This window comes from Gopherus evgoodei, chromosome 10 (genome assembly GCF_007399415.2).
Source record: "Gopherus evgoodei ecotype Sinaloan lineage chromosome 10, rGopEvg1_v1.p, whole genome shotgun sequence".
NCBI classification, from domain to species: Eukaryota; Metazoa; Chordata; order Testudines; family Testudinidae; genus Gopherus; species Gopherus evgoodei.
The window spans coordinates 53771220-53792870 of NC_044331.1; the positions used below are offsets into that span (position 1 = coordinate 53771220).

Sequence of the window (21651 nt, forward strand, 5' to 3'; positions counted from 1 at the left end):
AGCAATGAGCAGCACTACTTGAGCCTATGGCTGGGGAATCATCCCAAGAACCTGTCCTGGTGCTCAGGGCTCCCTTCCTGGTGCTTACCAGTGCAATATTACCTGTATTGCCAGGACCTCCTGCTACAAGAACTAAATGATACCTGGTTCACTTGCCCAGACAGATGATCAAGGAGGAGAAAGTGGCAAACCAGCAAAATGGCCAAATCTGAGTGGGAAATCTATATGCAAGACCATTCCTTCCTCTGTTCCATTCCTAGTTGGAATGCTTCCTAGCATTGACTCTTCCCATGTCACGTTTCTGGCCAGCAGAGCTGGTGGATGTGCAGCACCCAATGTCACAAGGAAGCAAGTTGTGTCTGCCATAGGATTGCCTGGTGTCTGGTTTTTGAAAAGAACATCCAGTTGAAAAGTTAAAAGTCCGGTCAGCAGCGCAGCAGGGGCCCAGGGCTAAGGCAGGCTTTAGGTCCTGCTAGGTCCCTGCAGCTCCCGGGCACATGGGTGGCCAGGGAGGCTCCATGCGCTGCCTGCACTCTGAGTGCAAGGTAAGCAGGTCACATTGGCCAGGAACCATGACCAATGGGAGCTGCAGGGGCAGTGCCTGCAGGTGTGAGGGCAGCACATGGAGCCACAGGGACCTGGCATCCGCTTCCTGGGAGCCGCGGTAAGTGCTGCTAGGACCTCACATTCCCTCCTGCATCCCAACCCTCTGTCCCAGCAGGAGCCACCTCCTGCACCCCCAACACCTCATCCCTGTCCCCACCCTGGAGGCTGCACCCCCCTGCATCTCAACCCCCTCCCCCAGCCCAGAACCCTCTCATGCACCATAATTCTTCATTTCTGGTCCCAGCTAGAGCCTGCACCCTCAGAGATCATAGCCCCCTGCATCCAAACCTCTCATCCCCAGCCTCACCCCAGAGCCTGCACTCCCAGTCGCAGCCCTTACCCCCCCCCCCACCCCGACCCCCTGCCACAGCCCGGTGAAAGTGAGAGAGAGTGGGGGAGAGCAAGCAACAGAGTGAGAGCGGATGGAGTGAGTGGGGGCAGAGCCTCAGAAGGGGCAGGGATGTTTGGTTTTGTTTGATTAGAAAGTTGGCAACCCTAGTCCACTACCCAGTTTTTTCTGACTTCTGGGGCAGGTTGATTTACTAGATGTGGACAGGGCCTGTAGAAAAAGGTGAGGTTTTTAAATTATCATAGATTATTAGGGTTGGAAGGGACCTCAGGAGATCATCTAGTCCAACCTCCTGCTCAAAGCAGGACCAATCCCCAACTGGCCCCCTCAAGAATTGAGCTCACAACCCTGGGTTTAGTAGGCCAATGCTCAAACCACTGAGCTATCTCTCCCCCTGAGTTATTGCTGACTCTTGTGGTGATACGGAGGCAGTTATATCTATTGGAGCTCTATTCTGGTACAAAATGATGTTATTTAAAAAAAAAATTGCCAGGGATTTATGCTGCTTAAAACACATTTGTATAAATCTAACAAAATGTAGTAGGTGGATGGGTGAGCTGGCCAGTCTCATTCGCCTTCTGAGTCACTACTGGCTGTCCATGTGAGCGCCTGCCACTGGCTCTGGTAGCACCATGGTTTTCTCAGTGCTCTCATTCCTCTGCTTCAAAGCCCTTTGTTTTCGGTCACCACTTTGCAGTCCCCTCTTCCTCTTCCCCCACCCCACCCCCGGTTCCCCGACGGCTCTTATGGGGATAGAAATGGAGCGGTAAGCTCTCCACAGACAAACAGTTTGCTTCCAGAAACACTGAAGTTGTGTTAGATTCCAGCAGATCTTCCCATGCTAAGGTGTGCTTGTCTTTTCGTTTGTACCCACTTTACTTTGCTAGTTTGGATAAAATGGAACCCAGATGCAAACAACCTCTGATCAACAAGGCCGTCTCAATTCTCCTTTTCTTTAATCAGATATTTGAAGCGGCTTTGTCCACCTTTTATCTGGGATTTTCCACTGGAGGGCTAGGCACCATCTTATACTGTACCATTAGGCAGGGCCGGCTTTAGGCCGATTCGCCCGATTCCCAGGAATCGGGCCCCGCGCCTAAGAGGGCCCCGCGCCTTATACACTTTTTTTTTTAACTTACCCCGGGTCCCTGGCTGCGATCTGCTCCGGAGTTTTCCGGGTGGTCCTGCTCCCTTGAGCGAAGCGCAGGCTGGAGCCCGGCAAGCCCCGCGGCCCCGGCTGGAGCCTTGGCTGGAGCGCAGCAAGCCCCGCGGCCCCGCTCTCCTGGCTGGAGCCCTGGCCGGAGCGCGACAAGCCCCGAGGCCCCGCTCTCCTGGCTTGAGCCCCGGCCGGAGCGCGGCAAGCCCTGTGGCCCCGCTCTCCCGGCTGGAGCCCCGGCCGGAGCGCGGCAAGCCCCGTGGCCCCACTCTCCTGGCTGGAGCCCCGGCCGGAGCGCGACAAGCCCTGTGGCCCGGCTCTCCCGGCTGGAGCTCCGGGCCTTTAAATAGCCTCCAGAGCCCTGGGGTAGTGAGGGGCTCCTGGGGCTATTTAAAGGGCCAGGGCTCCAGCTGCCTCTGCCACCCCGGTCCTTTAAATAGCAGCCAGAGCCCTGCCACCCCCATGCATTCCCCAGGGCTCCCGCAGCTATTTAAAAGGTCCAGGGTGGGGTAGAAGCTGGGGAGCCTCTGGCCCTTTATATAGCCCCCAAAGCCCTGGGATAGCAGGGAACTTGGGGGCTATTTAAAGGGCTGGGGCTCCAACTGCCTCTGCTGCACCCCCTGCCCTGCCCACACCAGCCCCGCTCCCCCTGCCTGCAGCCAGCTCTGCACCCTGTGCCCACAGCCAGTCCCTGTCAAACCCCCTACCGTGTCTCCAGTCAACCCCTGCCACACACCCCTGTGGCCCTGCCCAAAGCCAGCCAGCCCCCCACACACTGCTGCCCGCACCAGCCCTGCACACCTTGCCCTGTCTCCAGCCAACCCCTACTGCACCCCACTGCCTGAAGCCAGCCAGTCTCTCACTCCTCTGTCTCCAGCCCTGCCAACCCCTGCTGCAGCCCCCTGAGGCCCTGCCTGAAGCCAGCCTGCTCCACACACCCCCTATCTCCAACCAGCCGCGCACCCCTTGCCCTGCCTGCAGCCAGACCCTGCCTGCAGCCAGACCCTGCCTGCAGCCAGACCCTGCCCTGCCTCCAACCAGCCCCATGTCCACTTGTGCCCTGCAGTTCCCAGGGCAGTAACCCTGCACACCTGCCTCATTGAGCAGCTGGGACCCACATATGTGAAACGGCAGTCATTAATAACCAATCGACAGCATATATGATGCAATGTACATAATATATAATTTTATTATTTATATAGTTATGGAAAGTAAATAACACATGAAAGAAATGAAAGGCTTTTTTTTCCACTTTTTTTTTTAAGTCATCCCTGCCAGCGCCCCGCTGATAATGTTTGAATTGGGCCCCGCACTTCCTAAAGCCGGCCCTGCCATTAGGCACATAGGATTCTTATTACTCACCCTTGCCAGATGGAAAAAATGCAGCATAAGAGTTGATCCAGGTCTGAGAGAGGAAGCAGTTCTGTTCATGCAGTATCTGCTCCAAAGGACCAGTGGCCTCAGGCCGTAATGACCATATGTGTTTCCTTTTAACATTGAAGAGTGTGTGTGAGAGCGTCTCTCTCTCTGGCTGGTGAATCTTGTCCACATGCTCAGGGTCTAACTGATCACCATATTTGGGGTTAGTAAGGAGTTTTGCCCCGGGTCAGATAGGTGGAGATCCTGGAGGGGTTTCTCCTTTCTCTGAAGCGTGGTGCACAGGTCAGTTGTAGGTTTAAACTAGTGTGAATGATGGATTCTCTAACTTGAAGTCTTTAAATCATGATTTGAGGCCCTCAGTAACTCAGCAGAGGTTATGCATAAGGCTGCGATTCTGTCATGGAGGTCAAAGATTCCATGATACAAAGAGATGTTTTTGTGTTGAAAATTCCAATGAAAGCGTTAGATTTGAGAAAAAAATGACAAATCACTTATTTCCTTTAAAATCTGCAGTACAAGAAGTGTCAAAAATCCTATTTAGTGCGACATTGTTTCCAGGGCCTGCATTAAGGGGTAGGAAGCAGGGCAATTGTCCAGAGCCCCAAGCCGGGGGGGGCCCTATGAAGCCCAGGCAGCAGGACTCGGGCATCAGCCCCGGGTGACGGGGCTCAGGCTTCAGGTTTGTTTATATGTTCATAATTTATTGTTTGTTGCCTGCGTCCTGTTCATGACTTTTAATAAAAAATACCCGTGCCAAAATCTTAGCCTTAGTTATGCGTCTGTTACAGGAGTGGGTATGTGAGGTTCTGTGGCCTGCAATGGGCAAGAGGTCAGATGAGATGATCATGATGGTCCCTTCTGGCCTTAAAGTCTATGAGATCTGCTGCTGAGACTCCTGGAGAGGTAAATTATTCAGACAGAAATTGGGCATGTGACTGCTGAGGGCATGGCTCTGGAAAATTGACTTTGTCATCATGTTTATTGGCTCTTAAATAATCTTTTATGACAAGCTGTAGTGCAGCTTTTGTTCAAGGCCATTGGAACATTATATTTTTCATTCTTCCTTTCTCTTTCCCCTAACAGTTTAATGAGGCCTGAAAACTAACCTGGTGTAAAGTTGATTTTTATTATGATTGTAGGTTTTAAGCTCTGGGTTTCTGTAACATGCCTGATTTTTTTTAAAGCTTTTTCTTGTAGCTTTTAGAATAAATTAACAAGCAAACCAACCTGATTATTTGCTTACGTGTCACATGAGCTGTACTGATCTCATGAATGTGACTCTGTTTTGACAGACATAGAAACCAAAGATGCCTTGGTAGACCCAAAGGAAGGCGTTTACCCAAGCTCATTTTCATCTATATCTACTATTTTTCATTTATTTCCCTTATGATCCTCACTTTTTACTGAGGGTTGGGACTGGCTGATGAGAATCATGGGACTGTGAGTTCACTTGGGAGGTAGGAAGCTCCCAAGTAAGGGTCTAGTACTCTTCAGGTCCTGCACTTTGCAGTGCCGACATAAAGCCAGGCATTCCCTTTGCTCCCTGGAGCCAGTGGTAATGCCAGCAAGGCACTGCCTGCTCTCTTCTGCCATGCGTGAAAGAGAGGTTTTCAGAAAGCTGCCCAAATAATGAGGTGCTACTTATAAATTACTTGCTGATTGCCAGAAAGAAAGTCATGTCTTTGACAAATACTGTTTTGACTGTCTATAAAATTGGATGAATAAGGGAGGAAAATTAATGCCTGAGTTAATTTATTCAACTGCTGATAGAAAAGCACCACAAATATTACTGGCCAACTCTAGTTTAAGCTCCTATCTTTCATTTTATTCTGGGAAGGAGTCTTCGTCCCCAGATGCTGCAGTGTGTTAGCCCACTCCCTTGCTTTCCTGCCTGAGGCTGGAACTGGTGTGTAGCAGTGTCGGGTGCCCTTTGGTTTCTCAGAGACGGGGTTAATGGGTTTGTTTAGCTCCTGTGTAGAATGTCTCAGTGTTTGCTTTTCTCTCTCCTGGGAAAACTCCTGTATTCATTACACTAGGGAATGACTTTCTGATTTGTGTCAGCGTATGAAGCTCACAGTCTCCCTCCGCCTCTGTGGCCCTGGAATTGTACTGAAATCTACATTAAACAGCAAGGATCAGTGTGCCAGCGAAAAGCTTGCAGTGCATGCTTTTCCTACAGACCCTGTCAGGGCCCTCCAGTCTAGAATACTGAAGCGCTTGTGGTCCTTCTTTATCTTCCCTATTTCAGCTGTATCCAGCTTGAGTACTGAGTTTTGCAGGTGAATGTCAACAGAGCTATATTTCTTCATCCACATTTTCTCCCCTCCTTGCAGCGTGGGAATCTTCTAATACTAGTCGTTTCCTGTTTCACATGAAGCTGTGCTGAGGCCATGTGATATTGTTTGCTTAGCTCCTATTTAACACCTATAGTTTTTTTTTCCTGCTCTGGCACTATTAATAATTCAGTGCTTTCCAATCCGAAGCTCTGAGGTAGTGCCTGAATATCCTGTGCCTTGCTTTCTTTGATCTATTCCAAAGTCTATTGTAACACCATCCTTTCTGCTACTGCAGGTGACGCAAATTGTCTGATGAATTCTGACGAGTATTCTGTGATGAATAACAAGGACTTGGAAGCAGAGATCCACCCTCTGAAGAATGAGGATGGGAAAGCTCCAGATAACCATGAGAACTGTGCAGAGAAAGAAGGACTCTGCAGGAAGCCCACCCGCTTGTCTCAGCTCTCCCGATGGCGCACAGCTGCCTTCTTCCTCTCATTATTCCTGTGCCTGATTGTGGTGTTTGCCTTTTCGTTCATCATCCCGTGTCCAGTGAGGCCTGTTTCACAAAGGACATGGAACAGGAAATATGACCGTGCGGGTGAGTCTGATGGTCTAAACAGTATTTCTAAGCGCTCATTTTCCTGTGCTCATCAGAATCAGGATTGTAGAACCCTGGCCAAAGTGTGGCCTCAGTCTAGGGCAGGGGTCGGCAACCTTTCAGAAGTGCTGTGCCGAGTCTTCATTTATTCACTCTAATTTAAGGTTTCGTGAGCCAGTAATACATTTTAACGTTTTTAGAAGGTCTCTTTCTAGAAGTCTATAATATAGAACTAAACTATTGTTGTATGTAAAGTAAATAAGGTTTTTAAAATGTTTAAGAAGCTTCATTTAAAATTAAATTAAAATGCAGAGCCCCCCAGACCGGTGGCCAGGACCCGGGCAGTGTAAGTGCCACTGAAAATCAGCTTGCGTGCCGCCTTGGGCATGCGCGCCATAGGTTGCCTACCCCATCTAGGGCCTGCAAGGATGATGCCCATGAGAGTGTGAGCTGCAGGTATCCCAGGTCTTGATATGCAATGGCCTATCTTAATTGGAGTGGCCTTCTGATAGGTGTTTGAAATCCTTTATACATAGGCAAATTAGTGCTGCCCTCAAGCACTAGAAAGTTAGCAGATTGGCCCTTGGTTGGGCAAAGCTTGAGAGGATGTTTTTACTTAATTGACCTGTATTGTTGTTGAACTTTAACTTAAAATGTTCTTTAAGTGCCTTTGACCTGAGACTTAAGAGCAGTAACGAGGTCCTTCCTCCATCAGAAATGAGTACCTCTAGCTTACCGTCACTGGATTAGTGAGGGAAGAGAATCATGTCTTTCTTGTAAATTACTCTCAGGCTTAATTCTGAAGAGAAATGTCCATTTATTGAACTCTTCTGTGGAAAGCTAGGTAGAGCTCCATTGTATGCCAGACCTTTGACACTACAGCCTTCTCTGCCCTTACAGCTTGCTATGCCACTTGAATCGTCCTCCTTCAGTTTAAGGGGAGGAGCAGCGCTTCTGTCTTGTGTGTTCCTAAGGTAACAAACCATGGCCACATTAGACAGACATCACGCACATCAGCAGGTATCAAACCCAGTGCTTCCAGCACTATTAGCACTGGCCTCTGCCCTTTGACCTAAAGGAGAGCTCCATTGACTAAGAGGCGAGCTAGTACCAGGCTGTTATAGCTGCAAGTGCCAGCCATTAGAGAGAGCCAATTGCATGCCCTAAAGCAGTGTATTACATTAGCACAGTTTCAGAGATGATCAAATTCTTAACTGTTTGACTCCCCTAACTGCATAAGGTTTCCTAATATTTACTGCTGGATACAACTGTTGTTGTATTTTTGTGGTAGTGCCTAGGTACCCCCATCCTAGACCAGAGATCCCCCGTTAGGCACTGTTTAAACACTGGCATTGCTTTTCCAAAGAACAAAGGAGGGGGCAGCAATCAGGCTTTTAAGAAAATGCATTTTCCACCAGTTTACCTGCATTGTCACTGTGCCCTTCAATCCTGTTGATCCAAGCACTGCTTTCTAGCATCCGGTTTGTGATCTCTCTGCAGTGACCTACGAGTTTCTGGCTGTAGAAGATGTGAACGAAGACAAAGTGCAAGATGTTATCTTCGTTTTCAAAGATACCAATGGCAGCAGCAGTTTTAACAGATCCTGCTCAGATGAAGGTAACTGTGACTCTAAGCAGGAACAGACAGGCATAGTGGTGAGGGCTGTGCTTTCTCTTTTTAGTGCTGGTCAGTAATGCTGCGATGACAGAGACCCCTTGAGTGGATGGAGTTGTCCTCAACAGAGATGAGGAATAAATCTCCCAAGGAACTAGCATTCGATGTCTGTGCAGCACGTGTCTAGCCGTGCTGCTGTCTTCTGTCAGTCCCGAAGCAGGAACCACTATTCACCAAGCCAGAAGAAAGAGGGAGAATTGAGAGAGACAGTGTGAATATAAAGGGGAAACATTAACGCTGGCCATCTGGGGATGGGAGGGGGGGACAAGTTACCCCACTGAACTGGTTGTGTTCACGGACAGGTAGAGGGGAGGACAATACTCTTCCCTCTGCTATGTGTTCTTTCTTCAGGCCTTTCCGCTCCATGTGTCTTTGTTACTGCTGTCTCGGGCACCAACGGCAGCACACTCTGGGAGAGGCCTGTCACCGAAGACCTGCTGTGGATGGAGTGCGCCATTGAACAGCTAGGTGGGGCTCAGTCTCCAGGCTGTCTTGTCATTGGGAACCCAGAGTTACTAACTGCAATCAGCCCTCACACAGGTAAGCTAAGGGGCAGAACCACAGGGGATTCACACCTTTGCTATTGCTTTTTATCTCTTCTGTCCCCTGGCGGTAGGGGAACCCTGATGGTATGCTGGTTTATGAGTAAGGTACAGACTAATGCAAGGTATTTCATCAGCATGAAAACAGCCAATGCATCCACGTTGCAGACATCACTAAGGCTGTGAGAAGCCAACATGCTCCCAGCCAATTCGGTTCTGAAGCTGCCATTTTGTCCTGCTGTGCGTGTTGGGTACTATCTGTGCTGTAGTCCCTAACATCCCTCTGTAGTGCACAGATATGCTGGGGGGAGATGAGAAGAAACTTTCAGCCCTAGCTGTGAATATTTCTCATGCACGTTGTGTGTGTCAAATATGACGAGAAGAAATGTTCAGTTGCTTATATACCAATGCTAGGAGTCCAGGTAGCAAGCAAAATCAATTGGGAATTTTCATTGAGGAGAAATGTGATATAATTGGCATTCCTGAAACCTGATGGGATTGTTCACATGATTGGAATGTTAAAATCACTGCTTATCACCTGTTCAAGAAGGACCAAGTGGTTAAAATAAGTGTGTGTGTAGGGAGGCACTCTACATTAGACACCATTACCTGTTTTAGATTTATTGGGAACTCAGAAGTGCACGGACTTGAATGTACATGGATCGATGTGCCGACTAACAATGCCCAGAAGGATGAATGGGGCTCTGTTACAAACACCCAAATCAAACCAGAGAAGAGGATGAATTACTCCCAAAACACCAGTCTGTAATGTGTGGAGAGAGAAATTGTGTTGTTTTGAGGGACCTTAGTTGGGGGGATGCATGCTGGGGGGTCTTCTGCAGCTAGTAGGAAAACATCATTAGAGTGTCTTGAAATGATAGAAGATAATTTTCTAACACAAAGGTTATCACTCCCAACACTGGGTAACTCTAGTTTGGATGGGTAGAGATGAATATGCCACTAGACTGGAAGTTGGTAATTGCATAGGCCAAGAGTAAACAAGGAATGTTTTGCCTGTATGGCTATACCAGTGTTCTGCCTATACTATACCTGTCCTGGTATATTGTACTGGCAGAGTGCTCCTAGTGTGGATGCAGCTTATACCACCAAAGCAGCTTTTTCACCTTTATAGCTAAATCCCGCTAATGGTTTGTCAATATTAAAAAAGAGCTAGATGGATTATGAGAGTAATGAGGCTGGTTAGCTTGGATCGCAATACCAGGCAAAATAATGGAAAACCTGAGACTGGATTTCATTAATAAAAAGCTTAGGGACGGGAATATAATGAAGCTATATTGACTGGCATCAGTGCATAGCTGTAATATACCAAATATTTTGTAAGCGGTTTTACTTAGTATTGCATGACATTCTGATTAGCGTTGTATAATATCAGTAAAGAACACATTAAACGGTTTGACCAGCAGTTTTCAAAAAGCAGCTGTCAATGGGGAATCCTCTCTGAATGGGTGTGTTTCTAGTGGGACTCCGCAATGATCACCACCAGTGCAGGTAAACCAGTGGTTCTCAACCTAATTACCATTGTGGGCTGCATACGCAGCTGTCTCTGTGTTATGTGGGCTGCAGCTACCCAATATATGTACTACTAGTATGGCCTGAGGATGTCACTTGGGCTGCAGCTGTGTGATGACTGGGCCACAGGTTGAGAACCACTGAGGCAGACAGATGCGCTAGATCTCTTTAAGATAGCGTGCTAAAAATAACAGTGTGGCCACAGTGGCACAGGCGGCAGCTTGGGCTAGCCACCCGAGGGTGCCCCCGGGGGTTGGGTGGGTTTGTACTTAGGTGGCTGGCCTGTGCCTCCATAGCCACACCGAGTGCAAATCTGCCCACCCCTGGGTGCACACTCAGGTGGCTGGCTCAAGCTGCTGCCTGTGCCATTGTGGCCACACTGCTCTTTTTAGCGTGCTAGCTCAAGCAGGCAGGGCTAACCCAAGTCTGTCTGCCCGTGCTATGTAGACATACCTGTGATGTCTTCAGATCAAGACTGGCTGCCTTTCTAGAAGATACGCTTCAGCCAAAGACAAGTTATTGGGCTCAATATAGATGAAATGTAATGGCCTGCTCTATGCAGGAGGTCAGACTGGGAGATCTAACGGTCCCTTTCAGGGCTTAAACTTTGTGAGTCTCTGAATTAGTTTTGTGCATATTTTTCAACAGCTGCTATGTCCACTCTCACGAGGGCTGCATTTCAGTGTTGGCAAAGTAACCTCTATGTATCAGTATATCTTTTCTGCATCGCAGGGATGGTATCAGACTTATATTTAAAGATTACTAGTTTGCTAGGAAGGGCCGCTCAAATAATTGTACTTTTTACCAAGCAAAGCAAGGTCTAGTATCAGAGGGGCAGCCGTGTTAGTCTGGATCTGTAAAAGCAGGAAAGAGTCCTGTGGCACCTTGTAGACTAACAGATGTTTTGGAGCATGAGCTTTCGTGGATGAATACCCACTTTGTTGGATGCAAAGCAAGCTCTGACGTTCATCTGGATGACATTTCTCTGTGTGTAATGTGATAACTTTGGAACACCAAATCCGCTCAATTCCAAACTTTCTAGTCATCAGTGAACAGAACCCTATTGATTTTGGGGAAAATTGGGAAACCAGAAGGGGGTCATGGTCAGCACAAAGTGTATTTTGTTAAACTCAAGCCAGGGGCTCTGTGTGTCCCCCAGCTCCTCTTCCCCCCTTCTGTGTGCCTCCTCTCCTCCCCTCATTTACTTCCCCCTTCTCATACCATTGGGCCTTCGTTCTAACTTCCTGTGTGCCTCCTCTCCCCAGCCCTCTCTCCCATCTACACTGGAAATAGTTTGATGGACAGGTTAAAAACATGTTTGTGATTGGAGAATTCTGATGCTCCATCCTTTTTTGAAGCTCCACTTAAGCTGGCATTCCTGTTCTGAGGCCATAAAATCAGCAGTCCCCCCCGCCCCCCCGCAATTAGCTCATTCCAAGGGAAATATCCCTTCATAACACACAAAGAAGGGTACCGAATTCACAGAGAAATCTGGTACGCTTTTCTTTCTCCTGTTCTGCCATTGACTCTAAAGTTCCTAATTCCTCTTCACAAAAACAGCATAGACAGGGAAGTTCCCTCTCAAGAGATTTTGAGTCCATAATCAGAAGTAGTTGCCAGGGCTGGCTCTACAGTTTTCGCCACCCTAATCAGCATGCGGAATTGCCGCCGCGGATGGCTGAGGCAGTCCGTGTGCCCTTAGGGTGGCAGGCGCATTTCCGCGGTGGTGGCAATTCAGCGGCAGCTTCTGTGTTTAGCTGTCCGCGGTGGCTTCAGCTAAACATAGAAGCTGCTGCAAGTTGCCGCCGCAGCGGAAACGCGCCTGCCGCAGTGGAAATGCGCCTGCCGCCCTAAAGGCACACGGACTGCCCCCGCCATCTGCGGCGGCAATTCGGCGCGCTGCTTGGGGGCAAAAACACAGAGACTACCACCCCTTGCAGATTGCCGCCCCAAGCACCAGCTTGGAATGCTGGGGCCTGGAGCCGGCCCTGGTAGTTGCTAGAATCATTACAGTCTTTCTGCTGTTTGTGTATGATGCAGCTTGTGGCCTGACATGCTTTTTTTCCAGGCCTTTGTTATCCAGTGCAGTTGCCTGAGGTACTGAAAAACTCTGAATATCGATTGCACCATTAAAGTTAATCTAGTCATCCCTGGCTCCCTTTGATGGAATTTAATGTCTAAAGGAGCCATCATTGAGCTCATTTAAGGATTCATCAGAGCTGAATGAATTTGTTCTTAATCAAGTTTTCATCTCTTCAGAAGAATTCGCAGCCTATTCTACTACAGAAAGTAGCCTGGAGATTTTAACTGTAGATGCACCAGGCAGCCTTTTCACAGCTCCTATTCAGGAGATTCTTTCTCCAAAGGGAGAACAGCCCAGCTACTTTGCCTCCAGCAGTCCAGGTGAGGACAATGAGTTAAAGACCAAGACCTCCATTGTAGCATTCTCTGAAATGCTTCCAGTTCCACACGCAGGGCCAGTTAGGCAGAACTTCAGGGTCTCAATGGGTGGATGAGACAGTGGTGTAGAGAGGAGGGATTTAGATCTATTTGGAACTGGGGAATCTCTGCACACCGTCATTTCGGCTGCTGTGAGATCCCCAATCTCTTTCTTATTAGGGCAGGAGTAGTAAAGTGTAGTTATCCTGGTGATATGAATCAAGGACAGTAGAACGGTCCTTAGCAGTTCATGCTTTTGGGAGTCACCCGAACCTACATATATCTCATTAGGCAAGGGACATGGGTTCCAAAGCATAGTGAATTAAGAAAGATTGAAAATAAATTTTTAAATTTAGTACTATGGTTCTTTTTTTTGAAGTTTCTAGCTGCAGATTTTATGGCTTTTTTTCTTTTCTAGTTTAAAAATGAAGCTCTTTGTAATTGTATTACAAATTCAGTTCTATGCTACAGACCTAAGATCACTAATAGTTAAGTATGAATTTTAGATGTACTTAGAGTGGGGGGTTCTGATCTCACTTACACACTGAAAGTTGTAAGTAATTTCACAGTTAGGTAAAATGCTCTTTTCCACTTTGACTGCAAGAAAATCTTGCAGGTTGGACTCAGGGACTGCAGCTGGGGGGCAGGACTGTTGTGGCACATGCCCCATCGATGCAAACAACATTTGCTACCTCACTCCATAATGCCACACACACAGCAACCTTTTACCTCTCAGAACCAGAATATATCACAGAAGAGATCTAATGGCATAAGCTTAAGGTGAGGGACTGCAGCACTAACAGCAATTTTAAGAGATTCAAAAACGTCTCTGTCTTTACACACCAGGAACAGCAGGAAGGAAATCAGCTAGAACAGACACAGACAGCTAAACACCCATTCCTATCTCCCACATGCTTTTGGTATTTGGAACCCAGACCCCTTAATGGTGAGTACTTTTCAGGCGAGGGTGAAGCTGAAGGCTTAACTGAAAACAGTTTAAGAAGTGCTCCCGTCTCTGGCACTCAGCTATCCAGTTCCCAATGGGGTCCAAACCCCAAACAGATCCCTTTTACCCTGTAGAAGCTGTAAAATCCTGTGACCAGGGCAGCTGCCTAGCAGACTGCGCATCTGCCTGCCAGCGTGAGAGCACATAAGGTGCTAATCCAGATAGTGGTGGCTGGGTGGCAGTGGCCATGAAGAGCCAGCAGAGTGGTGCAGCAAAAGTGTGCTGGGCCCATTACCCAGAGATTAATGGATCAAAGCCATCCTCTGCTTCATGTGTGCTTGCTTCTTTTGCCTCAGGGGCTTCCAGCAAGGCAGTGACCAGCAGAGCACCAAGAGCCTAGGCCATGAGGCTACCTGGACTGAAGGCAAGAGGCAGGCCTGGGTATGGCAAGGGCCTCCTGTCCTGGAATGAGGCTGCAGTGCTTCCTGGTCCCCTTTTCCCACCCACGGTGGCAGGAAGCGTGTGCTGCAGGAGAACAGGAAGGAGGCTCTCGGGGCACCAGGCATGGGAAAGGAGGAGCCTATATAGGAAAGATGGGCTCCACCTAAACCAAAATAGAACAAGATTGCTGGCAGGTAAAATTAAAAAGTTAGTGGAAATAAACTAAACACTGGGGGAAAGCCAACAGGTGTGGATGAACACATGGTTCAGACAGAGACATCCCTCATGGCAGATTTATTAACAGCCTGATTCTATATCTTAGTAAACAGGAGAAGATATGTATTGATCTGTCTGGGGATTGGTCCTGCTTTGAGCAGGGGGTTGGACTAGATAACCTCCTGAGGTCCCTTCCAACCCTGATATTCTATGATTCTATGATTGATCAAGAACAGGTAGTAACTGAAGAGGAATAGGCAAATGAAAGTGTCCCATTCAGTTACATCACATAAAGGCAGACAACTACATTTTAACACATTTTATAAATGCTTGTATACAAATGCAGTAACTCTAAATATTAAGATAGATGAACTTGAGTGCCTGGTATTGAATGAGGATATTGATATAATAGGTGTGATGGGTTTGGTCACAGAGACCCCTTGGAGCTGTCACCTGATGTGTTGAAACTACCTCTGAGCCTGTCTTCCTTGCCAGCTTGGGACTCCAGAACCCTGTCTCTTTGAGCCAGACATGCTAATCTGCTGCAACACAGACCCAGGGTCTGAAACACACCCCAAAAGCTGCAGACTTAACTGCACACAGCTCAGCAAGTACTCCTTTCTCCAGCACCTCGTTCCCAATGGGATCCAAACCCCAAATAAATCAATTTTACTCTGTTTATCTGTGGACATAATGGAAGCTATTTACATGCCCACTTTGGGTTCAGTTCAGGGGTGGACAAACATTTTGGCCCGAGGGCCATATTTAGGTGGGGAAGTTGTATACAGGGCCATGAATGTAGGGCTGGGGTGTGGGAGGGAGTGCAGGGTGTGGCAGGGGGTTGAGGGGCACGAGGGAGGGGGTTGGGATGCGCCAGAGGACTCAATGCAGGGGGTTAGGGGGCTCAAGACAGGGGGTTGGGGTGTGGGGTGCAGGAGGGGTTTGAGGTGCCGACTCCAGCCCGGTACTGCTTACCTCAAGTGGCTCTGGAGTGGCAGCGGCCGTAGCGGGGCTAAGGCAGGTTCCCTGCCTGCCCAGGCCCTGCACCTCTCCCAGAAGTGGCCAGCATGTCTGACAGTGGCTCACTTGCAGGTATCACCCCTGAAGCTCCCATTGGCTGCGGTTTCCCATTCCTGGGCCCCCACCCAACTCAGGAGCCACAGGGACATGGTGCTGACCGCTTCCAGGAGCGACTCAGCGCCAGGGCAGGCAGGGAGCCTGACTTAGCTGCGGTGCGCCATGGGGCTGGCAATCCCACAGGCTGGATTGCAAACCCTGATGGGCTGGATCTGGTCCGCAGGCCGTAGTTTGTCCTCCCCTGGTTTAGTTGCTTTCAGGTCCTGTGTTTTTCCATTGAGCAAGACTAGCACGAAAAGAGTGCTGTCTCCCTATTAAGTGTCATCTTCACCAAGCCCTTGGCTTCACCAGGAGAAAAAGTGTCAGCCCATATGTTTTAAGATCCTAGTGTGGACAAGCCAACATGTTAACTGGTCAAAGTAAACCCTGGTCTTGCTCAATGACAAAATTTAGGACACCTGTTAACATCCCTGTGTAGACAAGGCAGTTCTGCTTCAATATGGGTACATTACAAAATGTAGAAAAAGTTCTCACGCCTACTCCAGAATGTCAGTCAGCCAGGGTCTAAATTTCTGGTAACACTGAGCCAGTCATTCTCCCTTACAGAAGTCCCTGAATGTATTGAGTGCTGGTACAAAGGCATATGAAGAGCCAAGCTCTGCCCTAAAGAGAGGTGTGTGTGTATATGTGTGAGAGAGTGAGAGAAGGGTGACCAGATGTCCCGATTTTATAGGGACAGTTCCGATTTTGGGTTTTTTGTCTTATATAGGCTCCTATTACCTTCCCACCCCCGTCCCGATTTTTCACATTTGCCGTCTGGTCACCCTATGTGAGAGAGAGAGAGAGTGGGTTTTTGTTTTTTTGTTTGTTTTTGTTTTGTTTTGTTTTTTAATAAAAGGGTGGGAGAAATGGCAATAATATACAAATACATTAATATGACTAGCTTTGTAACTGCTCCGCTACCTGCCAATGTTAACTGGTTAATTTCAGATTCCCACAGTTCTGCTGACCATGCCAGATGCCCATAGGTGCTGGAACTAGGGGTGATAGGAGGTGCTGTTGCACTCCCTGTCTTAAAATGATTTCCATCGTATACAGGGTTTACAGTTTGGTTCACCAGCTCTCAGCACCCCCACTGTAAAAATTGTTCCAGCGCCCCTGCAGATGGCTGCATGGCAATGCCTACTTGTAAGTCATTTGATGCTCTGTCCTGATAGCAGAGTGAGCACTTCTCCACACCAGGCATTTGGTGCCACGGAAATCTTCAGCAGTTTCTTTGTGGAGCATGTCAAGCTCGCAGTTCGTTTTATGGGTAGCCCATATGGGATATCTTTCGGCACAGGGCAGTGCTTGCCTTCCAAACATCATCACTTTATCAGGGGCCTAGAAGTCAAAGAAATAAACAGCTCCTTCCCAATAATCCCTTTACAAATCAATGATCCTAGAGAGCCACCAAAGGACAGTGATAGTTTACCCTAGAAGTAAAATCCAGGAGAGCATTTGGCAAGGTTTTTTCCCCCCCGAGAGTCCTGCTTGCATGGTTTAACAAAGGTCCTAACCCCCCAGATATCTCTGTTCTAAGGTATTTGCCTTGGGAGTCCTACATCCTGAAAGGAGAGTCTCACATTTCATCCTCATCTGGTTGTTTTCAAATCAGTGGTGAGACTTAGCTCTCACCACCTCAAAGATCTAGTCTCACAATTCTTTTGCAGACAAAATAGTACGTTCTGTTGTAGATTTCCTACATATGCATGTATCATTTTCCATCTCTGTTTTTCATTGCCTTCCACTTGTCTTAACTCTGAAAACCCTAAGGAAGTGCAGTTGTAGTCTAGATCTTTGTACACCACTGAAATTCTCCCTCAACTGAGCAGAAGACTGGAGGTAATTGGATTCTTTGTTCATCCTTAATGAGGATCAAAATAAGGGCATGAAAGTACCAACGTTCCCTTGTGTTGGATTAAAATGGCCATTGCTCAAGCCTGTGTCTGTGCTAAATCAGACTCCATTTTGAAGCATTGGGACACATTCCTCCAGCTTCACTTCACTGCCTACCCAGAAAAGAATAAAACCACCTGCAATTAAATATGTGAGGCATCCGCCTGGCCTTCCCTTCATAGCCTTAGGCAACTTTGGAGTCAGGGTATCACTAGGGTACAACTTATATTCTCTCCCGCCCTTGTCTGTTTGCTCTTATCTGCGGGGGTAAAATTCTCCATTACCCTTTGCTCCCCAGAGGAACCCTCCCATTCCAAATCTGTTGTGATAGTAACAAATTCTGATGTTGTTTTCAAAGCTTTGGGAACGTTCTACTGAGATCATGGCTGCAGCCTGCTCTGCATTACTGCAGACAGCAAACGTTTCCTTATTATTCAGCACTGCTGCCCTTATGTGAATGAGCCAGTGATTACCCAGCACTCCTGGAAGGGTAAAATACCTTTCAGTCTGAAACTGCATGTGTGTAGCGGTTGAATTGTATTTGGAAAATTTAAGCAAAGCCCTTTTCGCTGTTTCTGATCCGGTAAAATGGGATAATAAACACAAAATCAAAATATCGCTACTTGCATTTACACAAAAACAATTGGCAAAGGAGTGATCAGACAAGCTGTGTGTCAATTTCTCAGATACAGGAGAGTCATGGATTCCAAGGCCAGAAGGGACCACTGTGATCATCTGCTCTGGCCTCCTGCATACTGTAGGCCAGAGAACTTCCCACAATCATTCCTAGAGCAGATCTTTTAAAAAACATCCAGTCTTGATTTAAAAATTATCTGATAGGGAATCCACCACTACCCTTGGTAAATTGGGTAAGATGCTGACAGAGGTTTCATTATTTTAAAAGTTGTTGGGCACATACAGTTTATATCTTCAGTTGTGATTGTGTGTCCCCTAACATCCAGGTTGGCAGATCTGCTTCTGTGCAAAGCAAAGATATCGGTAAGAAATTTCTGAAGACTACTTTAATTTAATTTGATACGTTCATGGAGGATTCAGTAAGTTCATGGAAGATAGGTTTTTCAATGGCTATTAGCCAGGATGGGCAGGGATGGTGTCCCTAGCCTCTATTTGCCAGAAGCTGGGAATGGGCTACAGGGGATGTTCACTTGACGATTTCATGTTCTGTTCATTCCCTCTGGGGCATCTGGCATTGACTGCTGTCGGAAGACAGGACTCTGGGCTAGATGAACATTTGGTCTGACACAGCATGGCCGCTCTTATGTTTAATTCATTTAAATCTAGACTTCTATGTAGTGTCTTAGGAGTCTGATTAAAAATCACACAGGATCTTCCCTTGGTAGATCACATCAAATTTACAGGTCATGAAAAGGAACAACGCATGCCAGTTATCTGCTTGAGGCTGGTGTTAGCTGTTATCAGCAGGTATTAGTCCCCAGTAGAGGTGAGGTTCTCCCAGATCCCCTATGTCTCAGGAGTTCAGCTGTGGCATACTGTAGTGTGCTCATGCATTCATTTTGGAGTTTGCTCAGAAGTAGCTTCAGAGTGTCAAAGAAAAATCTTTCTCCTAGAGCAGACCCCACAAGAATACTTGAGATCCAGTCCCAGGCAATGCAGACACGTTTTTGTTCATTGTTTAGAATTAGGAAAGTTGTCTCAGTGCCAGCTGTATTTTAGGTCCTTTCCATTCAGGCTCCCCAGCTGAAAGCTCGGTTTGAGCTTCATCTATGAGTAAAACCCAGAAACGTTTGAATTTATAATTGAAATGTGAAGAAGACCTGTAACTACTAAGTGCCAAATCTGACACCCCAGTGTGCAGGGCTAAATGATGATGCAGGATGGGCTGTCAGGCTGTGGGGTATCTCAGAGAACAGTAACAGTAATGGCAAATCGTTCCTTAGTCCTACAGAGACAGTAAACAATATTCTGAGCAAATGTTTCTCATAACAGGAATAACTGTGTTTTTCAGGGGAAGTTCAATGGAGGCAGTTTAACAGTTTTGGAGCTAATTATACCGTGATGACTCCCTTGTTAAAGATACCAGATGTGGATGGGGACGGTGTTCAGGACGTGATGATCTTTACCACTGCAGGAGATGAGGTACATACAGCATCACTTTGAACCATGGTAGACCCTTTGCACATACTGCTAGGAGTGACAGGAGATTTGCTTACTGTGCCATCCTAAAGCAGGAAGTATCCCCTGGGGGCCTCTGTGAGACTAGCAGATTTCAGTAGGGCAGGTCCCCTTGCCCTTCCCCACCCAGAAGGGACATGGCTGCTTAGCTGCTTTTAGCTCAATAAAGTTTACTACTCCCTCAAATGAATAGAAATATTTCACTGATTTAAAAATATAAATCCCAATGAAAAACGTACTTTGGTGTAACTATTCCTCTGCTGAGTTTGCAGCCCAGCCATGGTACCTTCCCCCCCTAGTGTGTAAGCCATAGCGTGTGACTGACGGTGAACAAGAGTGCAATTGCCTGGCCTGTTCCATTTGCCCAGGCTGAGAGAAATGCAAACAGCACCAGGAAATCAGGTTCTGAAATGTCCTGCTTGGGTCCTGTAAAGCACTGTTGAGAAGGTATGAGGACGACTGTGGAACATTAAATGAAGTGCCTTTTGCTCTTCTTTCTGGCCAAACGGATGTTAGAGATCAGCTGGTTTGTTCAGAAAGAGTAGAGTAAAGCTGGTGTCCTAGACATTCTCTCAATAAACCAGTGAGGTGAGACCTGGCCAGTCGCTCTGTTGCCATGGGTAAGACAAGTGTCCTGTAAAGCTAAATTTCCATTACAGGAACTCTTCACTTAAAGTCCTCCTGGTTAACGTTATTTCATTGTTACATTGCTGATCAATTAGGGAACCTGCTCATTTAAAGTTGTGCAATGCTCCCTTCTAACGTGGTTTGGCAACCGCCTGCTTTGTCCCCTGCTTGCAGGAAGAGCAGCCTGTTGCAGCTAGCTGGTGGGGGCTTGGAACCAGGGTGGACCAGTGGCCCGCCTATCAGCTCCCCACTCCTCTAAGTTCCCTGTACAGCAGTTGCCAGCAGGCTAGCAATTGCAGCTCTCTCTCCCCCCACTGCCATGTGCCGTCCAGAGGGGGGAAGAGGAGGGACTAATGTCAGGATGTCCCCCGCCTTACCCCTTCTTCTCCATATAGAGCAGGGTGGGGACACAGAGGGAGAGAGAAAGAGAGAGGCTGGGGCAGCAGCTGCTGTCTCAACTTCCTGATCCACTTAAAAAGACAATGCACTTGTTAGGCCTGAATGAAGATATAGCAGACAAAACCAGGTATGCCAACCTGACCAAAGTCAGGCTAACAGAGGTTTGTGGGTAATCCCTGAGTAAAAAACACTAAGAAGCAGCAGCATGTCTCACAAGCGCTGGAAGAAAGTGAGATAAGAGAGAAGCTGCATTCCTGGCATAGTACCAAATGTGCTGTGTTAGGGCAGCTCCTTCAAAAAACTAATAAAAGCCCTAGTTTCCCAGCCTCCTTGTTTTCACTCCCTGGTTTTGTTCTTTGTTTGTTTTTAACTCCCCAACATTTCTAACTTTAGGCATGCATGTATACTAAAGGTGTCTAGTTTCTAGTTAAGAAAAGGGGGTGGTTTGTTCCAGTAAATAATTTATAACGCCACGGAACTGTCTATATAGGCTTATACTAAGATGTAAAAAGCGGGCTGGTTCTCTCTGAAAACAAGCTGCTCTCTATTAATGCATGCACTTGTCAATAAAAAGCTTTTGATCGGACCTTGCTGGTGTTGCCTGTCTCTCTCGCGGTCAGACAACAAACTTTGCCGTCTGGGGGTTAGAGTCCCTGACACACTTAAGAATGGGTCAGCTTACTTAAAGGGGCAGTGTGCATTTCTCTCTCCCACACACAAGGTGTGTGTCTGTCTCTGTCTGCTATGCTGTCTCCTCTCCCTCCATTCCTGCTGCCTCGTAGAGTGAGGTTACATTAACAACGTGTTAACCCTTGAGGACTCAGCCAAGTGTTAGTTCATCATTTAGCACAGGAGTTCTCAAAAGGGGCAGGACCCCTCAGGGGGTCATGAGGTTATTACATGGGGGGGTCGCGAGCTGTCAGCCTCCATCCCAAATCCTGCTTTACCTCCCAGTGTTTATAATGGTGTTAAATATATAAAAAAGTATTTTTAATTTATAGGGGTGGGTGTCGTACTCAGAGGCTTGCTATGTGAAAGGGGTCACCAGTACAAAAGTTTGAGAACCACTGATTTAGCAATAAGGCATTCCCTGGGAAATATCCTATCCTCTTCCACCCTCTAGCTTTACCACCTCAACCAAGCTTCAATCATCATACCTGTGAACAGTATTAAATTGTTTGAAACATATACTGTGTGTGTGTGTGTGTGTGTGTGTGTGTGTGTGTGTGTGTGTGTGTGTGTGTGTGTGTGTGTGTATATACATATATATATATATATATATTTTTTTTGGTCTGGTATT

The 21651-nt window shown here is 47.4% G+C and overlaps 1 protein-coding gene across 6 annotated transcripts in view; it reads left to right on the forward strand.

Moving 5' to 3' along the window:
* Nucleotides 1-21651, forward strand: part of FAM234A (family with sequence similarity 234 member A) — a 55959-nt gene that overhangs the window by 24630 nt on the left and 9678 nt on the right. For 4 of the 6 annotated variants that reach the window (XM_030577671.1, XM_030577670.1, XM_030577673.1 and 1 more), the window contains 4 exons: nt 6063-6368; nt 7869-7985; nt 8394-8582; nt 19159-19289. In XM_030577671.1, coding sequence (XP_030433531.1) covers nt 6080-6368; nt 7869-7985; nt 8394-8582; nt 19159-19289 — 726 coding nt within the window. In that variant the 5' untranslated portion in view covers nt 6063-6079. Of the gene's footprint in view, nt 1-4279; nt 4395-4948; nt 4970-6062; nt 6369-7868; nt 7986-8393; nt 8583-19158; nt 19290-21651 lie in introns of those variants that run through there. The other 2 variants (XM_030577672.1, XM_030577674.1) reach the window with 2 other exon arrangements.